Here is a 16,582-nt window from a genome sequence, read left to right on the forward strand (position 1 = left end):
ACATTCTCATAACATGAAGTCTAAAATTTACCTTCTGAAATCATCTTCTAAAATCCACATGAAATCAAATTTCTAATTCTATGCATTTTCATTCTTAGAAAAAGCGACTTTGTTGTAATGATGGGAGCCAGCTAAAAGTGTCTCCCAAAGCCCATATTAAAGCAGACTTCTAAAATTTTTTGTAGAGTCAAGATCCAGTATAAAGACTTGAGTAAAAATGGGTTTCCTCCAGAACATTTTTACTATCAAAACAGTTCATTAGAGTAAGGAAAAGTTCCGTTTTCACTTGGGAGAAGTACAGACATCAAATTGCTTTTGAAAACAAAGCTGCTGTATCAGCTAATGAACTTGTAATTTTCTCCCTCACAGCCAAGCAAGCATGAGTTCTGCATGACAGCACAATGCATCCATTGCTCAAAAAAACCCTTGCTGTAACTGAACAGCTTCAGCTAGATTTTTTAATCACTTAAGACACATGCCAATAGATGAATACACTAACACAACCGGAATTGTATCACTTTAATAGGGTGGGACAAAAAACATTATTAAAGTTCTATTTTCTATGATTCTACATGTCCTCTGCAAGTGCAATATACACTTGAATTTACAACCTACCTAACATCACTTAGTTGAGGTTCTTGTAAAATGAACACACCTAAGGTGTCATCATATCTGTTCTAACTTTATGAAGGGGATAAGGAGGGAAATACTCAGTTCTTACCCAGGTGGGACCATCTTCATCAGTACTGCTACTGATGGCCCTACAGGTGGCTAAAGCTCCAATACTAACATAACAGAATTCTAGAGTGGGGTGACCTTAGGCTTCATTGCTTTCTGGTGTAACTCACTTGCTAGTATGTTTTCTACAATATAAAAAAATTAGCACTAAAATTTATCAGCTTTAGTGCCTCTCCTCTCATTTATCATTTCATTAAAACTAAGTCAAATAATGTGGTATTTGACCACCTATAGATCAAATCATTATAATCTTGTGCTATACTCTCTTTTGCTTGCTATCTGTAGAAGTAAAGAGGTACTTAGATTAATCCACACAGAGCAAGTAAATCGAGGAATTTGGATCTACAGGAAACAGAAGCAGAAACCAGAGTGGGAAATTCTAATGTTGAACAAGCTTCTACTCTCTGCCACTAGGTACTTACAAAACATACTTAGATTTTGTGTAATCTCCCTTTGCTTGGATATTACATTCTTGTAATATCCAAATGGCTTGGAATACTGGAAGAAAAATACAGTACCGATTTGAGAACCTTTATGTTCCTACCAAGACCTCTACTACCTTTCAATATTCCAGGGCTGGCTCTTTGAGCACTGGGTGTATTGCACTCTATACTTAGTTCCTTCAGCCACCTCTACTGTCACAGAAAGTTACAACTGAGAAGGTGATAGCTGCTTAGAACAGAAAAATCAAACGTACAGAGGTTATCCTGGGAAGCCCTCACTACTTTAAAGTAACCTTGATTTCTTTCACTGTCCTCCCAACTGGTTTGGCATGCAGTACTTGTGTCCAGATGGTGGACAAGTAAACCTACTTGAGCAGATTGTATAACAATGTTTTACGCTGAACTGTTATTGGATTAAATGTATAAATAGCTGTGGGAACCCAGGACTTTCCTCTTTCAAACGATCATCATTCAGCTACAAAATTATCTTCCCTCTTGTAACTCCTCTGTGGCCCAATGAATTCTGCAACATTCTCCAAATCTCTGTGTTGGTGTAAGAGGACAGTTCAGAGTGAAAACAATGCTCTGGAGGGGGAAAACAACTGATACACTTCAGAGCAGGAACTTTTTGAATTAATACAACAATGAAGATCATCTTAAGAGGATCCAAGCACCCAAAGGAAAAGACAGACAAGTATTCAAGGTACCTTATGTGAAGCAGAATAAAATTTTCCAGAAATCAAATTAATATCAACTGCTCCTACTGTATCAATTTCCCAGACATGTTTTAACCATAATGTTACTGTGGAAAAGGCTGAGATGTCACATTTAATTGAAAACTTAACTCCTATTGTGAATGTTACAAGTTTCATAGCACAGAATGACTTAAGGAAGCTTAGTTTCTGTGCACAGAATGGGCTAAAATACAAGATGTCAAATCAGATGAGAACAATCCTTCCTTATGTACTAAAACAGAACTTCAGGTAACTATTACTTTTATATAAATTGCATTATGTTAGCAGCCTCACATACCAACGTGCAGTTATATGAGGGCATTTTAGTATAAAGTTTTACTCGGAAAGCTACATTCTCCATGAAGTCTAGTTAAAGCATTTTGATCATTTATAGCACCTAGAGTTACAGGACAAAAAACCCACAGATGTCAACACCAAGGCAAATGCTATTTCATCTGGACCAGGGCAAACCAATATGTGTACATATATGTGTGCACATATACAGGCACATACTCCCACATCTCCATTAAGTGATTTGTTCAGCGTACAGGAAACAAAAAAATGAAAAATCTTACAATGCATTTGAAGCGGAAAATTATTAGCAAAGTCTCTGACATACTACAGGGAGAAAGTTTCAGATCCCTTGAAGTTGCAAATAGAGCTTAAAGAATAACTAGGAAATTAGGTAAAAGAATGTGGAAGTAGACAGTAGATTGTAAATGTAGCTGGAACCAGTGGATAAACAGACAATGAGGAACCTAAGTGGTTTTGTGGCAGCTACCTAACAAGAAAAAACAGCACATGCCCTAAGAGAAATTCAAGGCAAGGTCACTTAGAATTTTGGGAGCTCTCAGTGAATACAGCCACCTTCAGATATCTTCTAAGACCATAAGAAAACTTCCAGTAAGGGGCAGAGACGTGTAAATTTCTGCTAGGGAAAGTGATGTTTATGTATTAGCTTGGCAGTATATTGTAGTGACTATGTATGGTCATGATGGAATAAATATCCCATTGTAAAATTTCAGGATACACATACAATAAGAGAATGTGTGCAGCACTGTAATACAGAATGCCTGCTTTCTAATACTTCAAACTGCACTAGAAAGATTATTCTCTGGCTGATTTAAGAATCACCCCAAACCAAAAAAAGCACAAAGGAAATAAAAACCAATGCTAATATCTAAGTCTGTCCAGCAGATATAAAAAACTTTATCTTTTCCTCTAAACAAATTGCCCAATAAAAAGTTAGTGCACTGATGTCAATAAATAGATTTGAAAAAAAATTTAGACAAGATCTTCCATTCATATCTAGCTTAGAAGAAAAAGTATGTCACAACAGAAGAAAAATATTTACGCAATAACTTCAGCATTAATGCACCATTCCTGTCCTTTTCATAACAATTCCTGTCTCATCTACTCAATGTGCTGTCACATTGTCACTAACTGAATCCATCAGCTGTGGACAAATAAGAGGCATAAAAGTTCTACACCTTCAATTTTGGACTGAACTTCCTGGGACTGGCATTTTTGAAATTCCTATAAAATTCCTGCCATTCACTTTCCATTTCACTTGGAAGCTTTAGAAGAAATCAGGCATAGAACAGAAATGGAAAAAATTTCCATTGAAATGTTTTAGAGCTCAGCCATCAGCTATTAAGAGTACAAACCATGACTAATATATTTCAAAGTGTGATGCAAAAATAATATAGAATTCAGATAACTTTACACTATTAGTTTCTACCCTCTAACAGATTTCAGAAAGATTTAAGGACACTTAATTCTGAGTACATTTAATAATTTTTGTTTTCCCATAAATATTTTTGCCTATCCTTCAGCCTAATCATAAAAGAAATCCTGCTTTATCAAAGAAGTTAACTTCAGTAAGCTCCCTTTATAGTTGTTATTATTTTTAAGGACTGTGTACATAATCCTCACTGGAGAATGAGTATACAGTCGTCACCACTAACTTTTCCTGTAGCTGAAGTCCATACAATACGTTAACAGCACATATTATGAATAGCACATTTACATTTACAGTTTTGACTTCAGCATCCAGATTCTGGAGAATTGTAAGACTTCAGAAACATCCTTTTACATTTTGTATTCCCTAGTTCAAGATCACCGACTACATAGAGTTCTGGTACTGTGACCTATGATGAGGTGCTCTAGTCCTGTTAATTAAATTGCTCTACAATTCCCTCACCTAATTGTAGCTTGAATTCCTCTCTTTGGAAAGACACCTAAACATATGTAGATACAGCTAATTTATTCCTTCACTATTTGTAGCCCTAGCCCTGCAACTCCTTGGGTACCTAGAAGAGCGTTATCGGCGTCAGTCAAAACAGACACAGTATTCTACTCATATTCAAATACTTTCTTTATCCTGCTCGATAACCTTGAAAAAACAAAGTAGAGAAAGGAACGATATCTCAAAAAATTCTGTCTGCTCAGCTTTCTCACTCCCTACATTAATCTCCCATGCAGAATCTGAATCTCTAGCTACATCTTTTATAGAAAGGCAAAGATTCACACTAAAACACTTTATTGGATTAAAAATAAAAATAATTTTAAGTTTCATACTTTCAGTGTATCAGTACCTCAGTGGACCTAGTAATTATGGATTAAATGAAATTTATATTTCACTGCAGTTTACTACCAAAAATAGAAGAGGGTCATATGAACTTGATAAGTAAGAGAAGTAAAAAGAACAAAATATTTTAAATAACAATTTGAACCACTGAAGCAAACAAAGATAAAGCAGCTACAATTATCAAGGACAGTTTAAGCAGTAGCAACCATAAAATACCTCTCCTACTTTATTGATAAAATGACCATATTCCTCAGCATAGAGCAGACAAACCACTGCAATATAACAATTCATTACACTAAACAGGCCCTTGCAAGACAGCAAAGTTTTGTGTTAAAGGCCTAACTTTAGATTCAGAATGCATCCCAGACATCAACAAGATCTGAGAAACAAAATGTATGAAAAAGCCTGAATGTGTATGTATGACCTGAAGCAGGAAAATATAAAGGGAATTAGCTAATTAATTACCTGAACAACTGTCAATTATTTTTTCATGAAAAACAGGCTATGTATCAAAAGACTTCACAAAACAATCAAGTTGACAAAAAAGCCCCAGAAATTAATCTTAAACTATAAATGGGAATTTTGCAGTATTACCTAAATTTTTACTTGACAAGCTCAAAAATCTACATTGAAGAGATATTTACATGGCACAGACATGAATACATACACAGTGAAATCTCAAAAAGCTAAACAGAAATGTCAATATCCAAGATTCAGCAGACTATCATAATTGGTCTTTTAAGGTAACTGGGTAACGAAAGGCACTGAACATGCTAGTTTTGTAATAGTAGAGAATAGCAATAGTGAGTTGAAACTGTGAAAAAGCAGAGTAGAAAATGGTTTCTGTCCTTCAAGCAGCAGATGCTACAGCCTGTAACCTTGAGCAGCTCTGAGCTCAAAATGTCATTCCAGAGGGACTGCATAACTGTAATTACCACTTATGTTATGAACTTGATATACAAAATGTTCGATGCAACACAGCCAAACTCTCTTAAGCTTAATGACCAGTTCATCCGAAATTCAAAAATGAGTTGCTTTAGATTCAGCAGCAAAGAATGAGAAAAATTAATGGAATGGCATAGTTAGGCTAAGGACTGCAAATGTTTAAGAAGAGGCTAGGAACTTGGGGTATTCCAGAATGGTACTATCAGACACAATCATCAGAAGAAAGTAAAATCCTAAGAGCAGATCATATTAGAGAACAGTCTGTCCAGAGAAATGCTTCCTCCCACTATTTTAGCACTCAGGAACAAGAGTGTTTTCACAAAGAAGCCTGCATTGGAAAGGGTACAAATCTTTTCCATGTCACAGGACTATCTTCTGTAACCAAACCATTGCCAGCCCTTTTTTTTTTAATTTTGTCAGAAGCAATCCACTCAATGCATGTATTGATTTCTTTATCTACCTTAGAATATATGAAGGACTTGTGATAATCACACATAAAAATATGAGTTTTCTTGTCTGAAATGTAGCTTTCAGGTTCACTTTAAAATATATTTCAATTTGCTTAATGACAATCCCTCATAATTGAAAGTTGTAACAAAAAAAAAAAGAATAGCTATTTTACAAAGAATGAATAAGATATTATTATATATCTTTATAAAATCTCATAGTATTAGATAAAAAGAAAACATTGTTTTTTGGTAATTTTAGCTGCTCTCAGATTTATTAGAGCAAGAGAACGAGGCCTAAATCAAATACCAGGTAAAGGTCCTTCTTTAGTTCTGACCATTATATTAGCCAATAAAATGTGACCTTGAAAACACTTGTAAAAATTAAGAGAATAACTCTGAAGACCCAAAACAATATCCAAAAACCCAAGTGCTTTCCCATTCTAATTTTACTGACTCATTTTTCCAGAGCATGTAGAACTCAAGCAGATACAATCTGTATTTTCCATGTGGTTGCACAGGATGTGCTGTATAAATGGTTATAGAACAGAACAGGGGGAAAGATCAATTATGTCACTGATCTGTCTTATGACAGCAAGGATGCCAAACAGAGACATCTGGGACAGAAAAGTTTCAGGAATCCAATCACAAAATGCTATCAGGCCACTATAAGCATACTTCATTTCACTTACTGTATGCAGTCACTGAAGTTTTCTGTACAGACTGGTTAAAGCCAGAACTGCTAGTCAATTTTGCAGTTTTTGCAAAACTTTAGTTAATTAGAAATAAAGGAGAGAGGGATATAGATGTTTAATGGGTTTGAAAAAAACAGCAGAAAATAAGAAATTCTTGAAAACTTTTTTTTTTTTCCTCTACGCTGTCCCCATTATCTCAGGACAGCGTAGAGAAAAACATTTAGAATTGCATTTAATTAATTTTACATTTTCAGGCATGGCTTAGAACTGTTATTTCACTTCAAACCAAGAACACTTATTTTAAAGCTTTAAGCACTGTTTGAAAAATCCTCTTTCTACTGTAACAATAGTTAAAATGTCCAATTACACAAATGCATATAAAATCTCCACTTAAAATACATCTTTAAAATGGCCTGAAGGCAAATCTAAAGTCAGCTCTGCATTTCCCTCCAGAGATTAAACCTTTGCCACATCACAATTTATAAAAGTTTTTAAAGAGGAGTCTGTAATTGATATAACTGCCAAACACTTTCACGCCTCCTGTGTCAAAAGCAAAAACATGCAGTGCTCCACAGTCTGGAGACCAAACCCAAAATTTTGACAATTACAAGACTAAGACGGCTTTATATTCAAGTTTAATGTTAAACAGAATTTCAGCAGACCAAGAGAAGAAACTTAAGTTTAAATTATCACTGTTTTTTAAATAGTATCAGAAATCCTGAAAAGGGAAGAAATTATTTCTTAAACTATATGTTAAATTGAATATATGCAAACACTCTCCATTCATCACAATTCTTTTTTCCTCTTTTTTTTTTCTCTGCTTGCTCTACCATGTTTCTAATATTTCTTTCAATTAAATACACATGCAGAACATTCATCAGAAGAAAAGAATGTTACAGATCATTGAAAATAGCACCGAGAGGTAGAGTAAGAAACTAAGTAATATTCTTTCAAACTTGGAGCAAGATCAAGGACAGCAGATATTGCTGGCTCTAGCTCTGAATAGCTCTGAAAAGGGTGAAAATTGCTACCTTTATGGTGAACCACTACCAGAAATTAGATGGGAAAGACGTTTTAAAGTGGAAGATGCCATTCTGTCTGCAACATCATAATAATCAATAACTGTGAATAAACACAATAGGCTCAGTATGAAAACCTAAAGGAAAACAAAAACACATGGTGCAGAAACAAGAGGATATTGCCAATCTAACCCAGTTAATTTCATATAAAACAGAAAAGTATATTCAGGACTGAAGATTCTCTTAAAAAAAGTATCATATTTAATACTTTAAGCCTTAAAAAATATTACACAGTTGCTTCTATTTATTTTATGAAAACCAAACAAAAAAACAATACTCTTTTCTTTATGGTCATGATGAGGACAAGAAATAACAGGCTCAAAAATGTAGACCTTGAATGCACAGAAAATTAGGTTCAATCTTTAGGGAGAAAGAAAAAGTTGTAGAGTCACCACCACTAAAGACTTCTGCGGGCACATCACATGCATATATGTCAGGAATAATAAAAGTATAGCTGAACTTTGGGATAAACCATCCATTAGACAGTCCTTCCAACTCTATCTCCCACAATTTCCCACAACTACCATAACTTCTACACTCAGCTGGGGAAATGAGACAGGGAGAAAAAGGTAAAGGACTATTATAGATAAATAGTCTTGAAATACTTAAAAAATAATCAGGGCAAACTAGTACATCACACAACCTTGCCTTACAGAAGAGTAAAATTACTACAATATTTTTTATATGTCTTCAGTCTATCTATTTTAGTAGACTGAAGCTCAACAAAATACTTCCACCTGAAGAAAGCTTGTATGTTGGTCTAAACAGATTCCTTCCCTGTGTCAGATTTAGCAATAATGACAAACTACCTACAGAAAAAGTTACTCCAATTGCATATCAGTGATTTAACTAAGCTTCTGAACTACCCACCTGAAAGCTCAAAAAAAACCATTATCCTCTATGAGAAATGTTTTTAATATTGCAAACCCAATGTTCTCTTTCTGTGTGTTTCAGTCACAAAAAAGTCTGTAATACAAAGCCAAGCAGTATATTTCAAGGTGAATTACTCTGATTCCTTTAATTTTTTATTAGTTTAACACACCTCAAATTGTATAAGATATATGAAAAGCATTGAAAGGATTGAGAACAGAAAATGCACGTATGTTGATACAATTATATTATCTCAAATATTGTGGAAAGAGTCAGTTATTATTTTCTCTTATTATGCATAGTTTCCAAGAGAATAGTCCTTCTCCAGTGTCTTGTTGCTACTTCACAACCAAGAACTTTTTTTTAGTTCTCTTCAGCACCAGAATTAAAATCATAAAAGCAGGATTTTCAAATCTAGTTAGCTTTTAAGTGTGAGCTATGAGGGAATGTTGCAGTGTTCTTCATCTCATTTTCAAATTAGTCATTCCAATGTTTTCTTTTTATCTCCTCATTTGTGAAGGCTGTCATGAATGTCCATCATATGGAAAAGGCACAGCAAGATTAAAACAAGCAATAAGAATGTTTGTGTGTTTATAAGTTCATGAAGTCCTTCTAAAAACAGCTTCCATGAAACCAGATGACTAATAGTCTACTAATTCAAATCTATTTTCAAATAACTCTTTATATTCTTGCAGATTTAATCAAATTTAAAACCAACCTTAGCACTTCTCAGTAATTTGCCACAGAAGACAGTTTCATTAGTTACCCTTAAGAATATTTTACTGCATAGGACTATGTATTTTAGCAATTTAAGAACTTGTATATTCTCTAAATACAGCTTTAATGTAGTATTTAAAAATCAACACAGAAATTTATAACAATGTTTTCCAGTTTCCCTGGTTATTTTCCCTGCTAGCATCAAGTCCTTCAGACACATCTAATATCTTAACTCCATCCTCTCCTTCCTGCAAAGTCATCTCCACCTCTTCCAGGCTCATATAACTGATCCAGATACCTCCAATCATTCAGATTTTATGCATACTTTTCTATGTAGTCAACACTTAAAAAGACAAATTAATAAAAAAATAAAATAATTGTCTTCACCAAAAATATTTTCCTTCCTTAAGATTTAACTCCAACATCTCAAGTTGTTCTAATTTTGAAGCACTTTTCAAGTAATCACAGGGGGTTTTTTAAATTTTATTTGGAAAGCAGTTTCTTCTCTCTAGTTCTTTACCTCTCTTTCTGGAGAATCACATCAACAAGGACACACACAAAGCACAGAGAAAAAAATGAAACTGAGATGTGAGTTGGTTTTACCTCATGAGATACACACTTCAACCCTACTACATTAGCTTTTCTCTTGCAGTGTTCACTCTGAAACACACTCTGTGTATTCAACTATTTTTCCAACTTCCAAAAAAATGCTGTGTCAATCTTACCAGCCTTTACATAGAAAATCTTTGGTTCACTTTACACGTTCAACTTCCATCACCTTTACCTGTTACCACTGTGTTTCTAGACAGTGCTATGAACAGCAATGTCCCATAGCACAAGATCCTGCCTGCACTCTTTCGATTCACATAATTTTCCTCAGAACAGTTTTAAAATATTAATTCCAAACTACTTACTGTAAGTGCAAGTTTCATTTTTCACATACAGATGAAAAATGTTTCCTCTGTATATGTTTTCCTCATTATATATACTAGGTGAACTACTCAGCTTTTTTAACATGAATATTATAGGGCAAGAAGAGTCAAGCTTTAGCTCTAACATATACAACCCAGACACATACTATGTATGAAACTCCAAAAAAAACCAAGTTACACTTTATTTGAAGCTTGCATTTCAAGTGAAGCAAGCACAATACTGCATTAGTTTCTGAAAAGATGCAGTCATAGATACACTAAGTCTACTTAAAGCCAAGGGTTTGTCTGTATGAGCAGCCCATTGTATTAAAATTAAAATCATAAACAGGAACAAAAAATGGCAGCAAAAAAATCCAGAAGACTGGGATGTGTTAGTTTAAATCAGTTAAAAAGGAAAACACTGAATAATGAGCTTTACAGAGGAGAAATACCTGCTTGAACTGTAATACCAAATAGCTGGACAAACAAACATTTCTATCCTTTTATGTACCACCGCCACAACAAGACTGGGAAACTTTCTAAAAAGTAGTTGTACATGTCCATTTTAATTTGCCATTATTTACTTGTTAGGAAAAGGATTTCACTTAAAAGAAAGATTATTTCAGCTATCTTGGTAGCACAGCTGGCACTCCACATGAAAGTGTCAACAAAAGTTGCAGTGCCAGCACATCACAGCAAGAGAAAACCAAGTGTCAAACATTAAACACATTTTATTAAGAAAACCTAATAAGCTAAAGTTTTGAAAAGGAGTTAATTATAGCAGCAGAAGGGCAACACATTTACTGCTTACTCATTCCAGAACGAGTAGAAAAGACAACGCATACCTATAGTGAAGGTGTTCATTTTTCACAATGACACCCAAGACATTTATTTCAATGAACAGTTAACTTATCTTGTTAAGACCACAGACCATTATTTAGATATTTAAATAAGAGTTTTACATACTAATTTTGGCCTGGTAAAAATCATAGAATATTGAAAGAGAGTTAGAAGGGGCATGATGATTTGGAAGGGACACTGAGTTAAACTCCCAGCTTCTCACAGGACAATTTAAAAGTCAAACCATATGCACAAAAACATTGTCCCTACATCTCCTGAACACCTACAGGCTTGGGGCAAATGACCAGTTCCCTGGGTACCTTGTTGTGTGCCCAACCACTCTCTCAGTTAGGATCTCTTTCCTTATATCACATCTGAACTTCCCTTGAAGTAGATTTAAGCCATTCCTTCCACATCCCTGTTGTTTTACATCTTTGGCCTACAAGCCTTAATAACCTACATAGTTCTTCTAAGAAAAACAAAACAAGCAAAAATTTTGACCACACTTCTCTTCATCTGAGCTGCTAGTTCAGAGAAGGAATCAACTATAAAAATTGTTCCTTCCTTCTCTTCCACCACTAAAAAACACAAGTCCTCCCCACAACACTAACAGATGTAAAAAGAGAAAAATAAAAAGAATGACAAAACTCTACAGTTTGGTTAAAAGCTCACTCCTCCCACAAACGAAGTTATAGTGAACCTGTAAAGAGACACTACTGGGTGCCTAGCATTTGATATGCAAAAGCCTGACCTGAAATCTAGGACAACCTAGGAAGAGTAGCCAGCTCTAGTAGCACTGAAATCTGGAAAAGGCAAGTATGTACACTACACATTTTTGCACATTTCTATATTTAAATGCAAAAGTTGGTGAAGATAAGCTGCTGATATGAATCTGAATTAAAACTGCTGCCTCCTCCACGTCTCTGTTACCCAGAGGACACCTCGAAGAGAGTGCCATCACCTACACCTGCACCCACACCTGCTACTACCGCTTTGATGCTAGTTGTTAACTGGGCATTTCGTTCACTTGGCACCACAAACACCGGCTTTAACTTCCATCTCCCGCGGGCCGCTCGCCCCGTTTGCCTGCCAGGCCCCCTTGGCCCAGCGCAGACGGCAGCGCAGCCCTGCCCGGCGCAGGACGGCGGCCCGTGCCCCTCTTTGCTCGGAACCTGTGATTTCAAGGCCCACGACAGCGCAGGCACGGGCCTGGGCAGGGACAGCACGCTGGGGACCGCGATTCGGGCACTGCTCGCTGCCCTGGAGACGCCGCCGCCGCGGCCATCACCTCCGAGCAGGGCAGGGGCAGCGGCTGCCCGGCGCCCCCCGCCCCACCGGCGCCCCGCTCGGGGCTGGGGAGCGAGAGGGGCCGGCGGAGAGCGGGGGAGGCCGGGCAGGGGGCGCCGGGCAGGCGGGGGCACGGAGACTCCGCAGAGGGATGCAGCGCCACAGGGCACCCCCGGCCGGCCGCGATGGCGAAAGAAGCGAACGTCTCTACCTCCTTCTTTTTCTGTCCTCCCCCGAGCTGTCCGCAGAGGAGGAGCAGGAGCAGCAGCAACAGGGGGAGGCAGCCCCCGGCCGGCAGGTGCGGCAGCCGCCGCGCTGCCCCAGCACCCAGCGCCATGTTCCGCCCCCGCCGGCGGCACCTGCCGCACCGCCACGCTGAGCCGGCCCGCGCCCGGCCAATCGCAGCGCCCCGCGGCGCGGAGCCGCCTGGGAAATGTAGTTCTGAGGGGTCGGGGGGCGCTCGGCTCTGCGAGGGGGTTGCGGACAGCGCTGGCAACCGGCCCGGGGGGTTCTGCCCGGCCCGGGGGGTTCTGCCTTCCCGGGGGGTTCTGCCCGGCCCGGGGGGTTCTGCCTTCCCGGGGGGTTCTGCCCGGCCCGGGGGGTTCTGCCTTCCCGGGGGGTTCTGCCCGGCCGGGCTCACAGCTCCTGTGCAACTCCCGACTGCATGCAGCAGACAGTGCCATCCTGAATCGACACTGTAAAACAAGACAAAACGCCAAAAAACCCTACCAAAAACCAACCCAAACTATAAAGACTTCTTTCTTGCACGTCTATACGCACACACTTTTCAGATTTCATTATGTACACTAAAAGCCATCTCTGCAGAAAATAATATTAATGCAATATGCTGATACAATTAATTCGAATTTAATTTCCAGAGCATTAACTATGCAGCTCTAAATTGATATTCTGATTCATGATACAGTCCTCAAATCACTGATTGTGTATTTCTTGAAAGTGCACACTGCAGTGCACAGGATAGGTAATGTTAAATTAATGAGCACATACTTCTCTTTTTTCCCTAGAATTCCAAGTACACACTTTATGCTACACTGGTTACTTACACACAGCTGTGCTGAAGGCTCAGAAAGCAGAACTATTCATTTCTTTGGAGATCTTGCTGTATCACTAGAAAGTTTTATGCATTTCATAAAAAAACACCACAATGAAAAAGAAAGCTGAGGCCCCAAGAACATATTTGAAAGTGTGAAAAACGAGGTTCACATAATTTTTATAGAATTTAAAAGTTTAATAGAAAAGACATTTAGGAGAAAAAAATAAAGTATACAGATATGGCCGGGTGTCTCTGCATTCAGCCAAGAGAGCACACCTTACTAACAAAGGATTGTCCCTTAAAAACAGAATCCTACTACATATCCATAAATTCTCATACATATTCATACATTCTTCTTGGGATCTTTGGTGTTCTTCTGTTTAGTTTTCTCTTGCCCCCTTCCCAATAGATCAATCGTCTTGGCGCCGAGATTTACATTCCCTGATACCAGAAATGCAATAAATTCCTCCCCCCAGAGTTCTGGTCACTGCTGTCTTCATCTGGATGAGATAGTTTACAAAAGAAAAAAAGATCTCCAGCTATCTTTTTCAGTCTTTGGGTTATACAAACAAAAGTAGTTTTTGTTTTAATGCTATGTTGTAGCTTAACATAAATGTATTATACCACTATTTCTAAGTTTCATTAATAACAGAAATAAAGAAGACTATACTATTACAGCTAAATTTTCTAATCTTATACATATAATATTCATTATAATACTTGCGAAAAGCCAATAATATGATATGCATTTATAACAAAAGTATCTCCTTTTCTTGGGCACAGAATTTTTAGATGGTATCATAATACCAGATGCTACTCTGATGGCACAGCTGGCATCTGAGCATCAAGCAGTTAAAACATTAAATAGGTAATTTTTTGCTCTCCAGTTATATTTGCAAAGTGTCTTTCAGAAGTTACATCTATCCTTAGGAACAGTAGAATGTAATCAAATAATCTACCAAACACTTAAGAGAATTCAGAGCATTTGTTGTCCACATCCATCAGATTCTGACTATTGTTGAGCAAGAATCACAACCGTAGAATGGTATGCAACCATGACATTGGATTACAGAGATTTCTAAGACCTCTGCTCTAAAGAGACAGGATGTGTGTATTGTTCAGAGCTGTGTGTTTTTAAAAACACTTTTCTTCCTTGTCTTTATTTAGGTAGGAGATGAAAATTCAATGGAAACTTTGCACTGGAACAAGAGAGGCATATGTTAATTAGTGTGCTAAAAAATGACATTTCAGCAGAAAATCTCAGGCCACTCTTTCTAAATCAAGATGATTTCACTGGAACCTTGTTTGAAAAACTCTTGGAATCCTTAGCTTAATAAACTGTGGACCTTTCACTGTATGAAAAGAGCATTAAAACTATTGAGAACATGGAAATGACTGGGAGCTCTTCATTCCTTAGAAAGTAGAATGTAGAAAAGACTACAAAACTACAAAACTCATTTGACACAGCTCAACTCTGTCAAATTTCTGACGTTTACTTTTAATCAATAATCCAAATTTTCAATCATCTGAAGTCCATACCTTAAGCAGGAAACAGCAACATGCACAGTTTTGTTTTATTTCTTTTCTGTTCAGAGTTGCATGTAGGCCAGAACTGCCTGGCTGTTTTCATCTAGCTCACTGGGTAAAGAAGACTTCACACAATTGATGCAGTAACTAGGATGTACTTGCATACAAAAAGCCACCCGGGGAACCTGCAACTGCAAAGTGTTTTCCCACACGTGTAATAGCTCTGAGGCTATCCGGAGTCTGTGCTGATAGAACAAACCTCACAGATTCTCTGTGCAGCCACAGCTGCACCACCATGGTGTAGATGAACATGGACCTGTTGAAGGCCTTTAGTGAAAGGAAGACAGAGAATTCACAGAGGAAGGAGTATAAGCCTGGAAAGAAATGCAGTGCTAGAGAAGGTGTTTTACATTTGCTGTGTTCTTGCGAGTTAGCTGTTACCAGAGTAATGAGGGGAATGGGCATTCTTACCTTAGAAAATAGAACATTTTGGGGTGCTAAAATGCAAATGCAATGCAAAGAGACAACAAGGGAAGTACAGTTTGAGTAAAAGTCTTCTGAAGGCTTAATAAAGAAAAAATGTGACCTATGTATGTCTTGAGAACTTAAATTTTCTGGTGAGATGTGTTAAATCAAATTGTTTAAAAGCATCCTGTGAGGCCTCTCTTAGTATCACAAGAGCCCTCCTAAGACATGATAGAAGAAGCAGAGAAGAGCAGGGGGAATTGCCTAGAGGGGTTATCAGAGCGAAAACAAAAGCAGTGTGAGGCTCAGGTAGGAGGGGATGAGTGCAGGAGCAAGCAATGGAGTGAGGATACCTAAAACAACAGCAAATGAAAAGAAGGTGCAGTATTCAGCACGTGCCTGGTATGTGGCTCTGGAGACAAGGAGTGTTGTGAAGCTCAGCTAGGGAGAATGAAGTAAGAAGCAGCTAACATGAACATGACAAGTCAACAGATCACTAACTCAGATCACGCCTTGCAATCCAGAAACATTTAAAAAATTTTGAAGACTGAAGATAGCTGTGTGAAGGGGAAACATTTGCCTAACACTTCCCTAGAAGAAAAAAAAAATAAAAAACATGAACTGTTTAAAAGCATTTTAGTCATGCTTTGAAAATTAGTTATTCCTATCTTGCATGCATACTTTTTTGTCTTTTTTTTTTTTTTTTTTTAATATGAACATTTCACTGACATGAAATGATAGAGTTTGGTCATTTTGCTGAACTATGATGAACCACATTAGCTCTGGGAATGCTTATGTGTTTCCTTAAACTAACAGTGTGAAAATATTTTTATGCTTTTCATTAAAACTGCAAGGATATGAAAAAAAAAGTTGAATTTCATCATGAACTGAGATCAAAATAAGTAACATGTCAGAACTTTCTGCAAGAAATTCAGACTCCTGTTCTAATTCCTGCATCTGAAATTTGTAGAGAAAATAGCCTTGCAAAGTGATTCAAGTTAATATAATCCTGCTGTTAAGGAGATAGATGTGGTGTGTAGGTGATGATACAGACAAAGTGTCAAAAGTGGTAGTAAGGGCTTCTTCAAGAGAATATATTACAAATGTCTGGACAAACACAGTTTCATAAGGAAAATCTTCTACCACTTTTATATGCTCATTTAACAGTCACAAGTCAGAAATTTCAAATTTTAATGTTGAAAAATGGATTTAAACTTACAATAAAATTTAAAGATATCCTC

At 37.3% G+C, this 16,582-nt stretch overlaps 1 protein-coding gene across 1 annotated transcript in view; it reads right to left on the reverse strand.

Annotated features, from left to right (window-relative positions):
• The window catches only part of TUSC3 (tumor suppressor candidate 3), a 111,025-nt gene extending 98,356 nt beyond the window's left edge, over positions 1–12,669 (reverse strand). The window contains exon 1 of the mRNA XM_058837938.1: positions 12,507–12,669. Coding sequence (XP_058693921.1) covers positions 12,507–12,632 — 126 coding nt within the window. The 5' untranslated portion in view covers positions 12,633–12,669. The remainder of the gene's footprint in view (positions 1–12,506) is intronic.
• Positions 12,670–16,582: the final 3,913 nt, after the last annotated feature.

The sequence above is a fragment of the Poecile atricapillus genome, chromosome 4, assembly GCF_030490865.1.
Source record: "Poecile atricapillus isolate bPoeAtr1 chromosome 4, bPoeAtr1.hap1, whole genome shotgun sequence".
NCBI lineage: Eukaryota > Metazoa > Chordata > Aves > Passeriformes > Paridae > Poecile > Poecile atricapillus.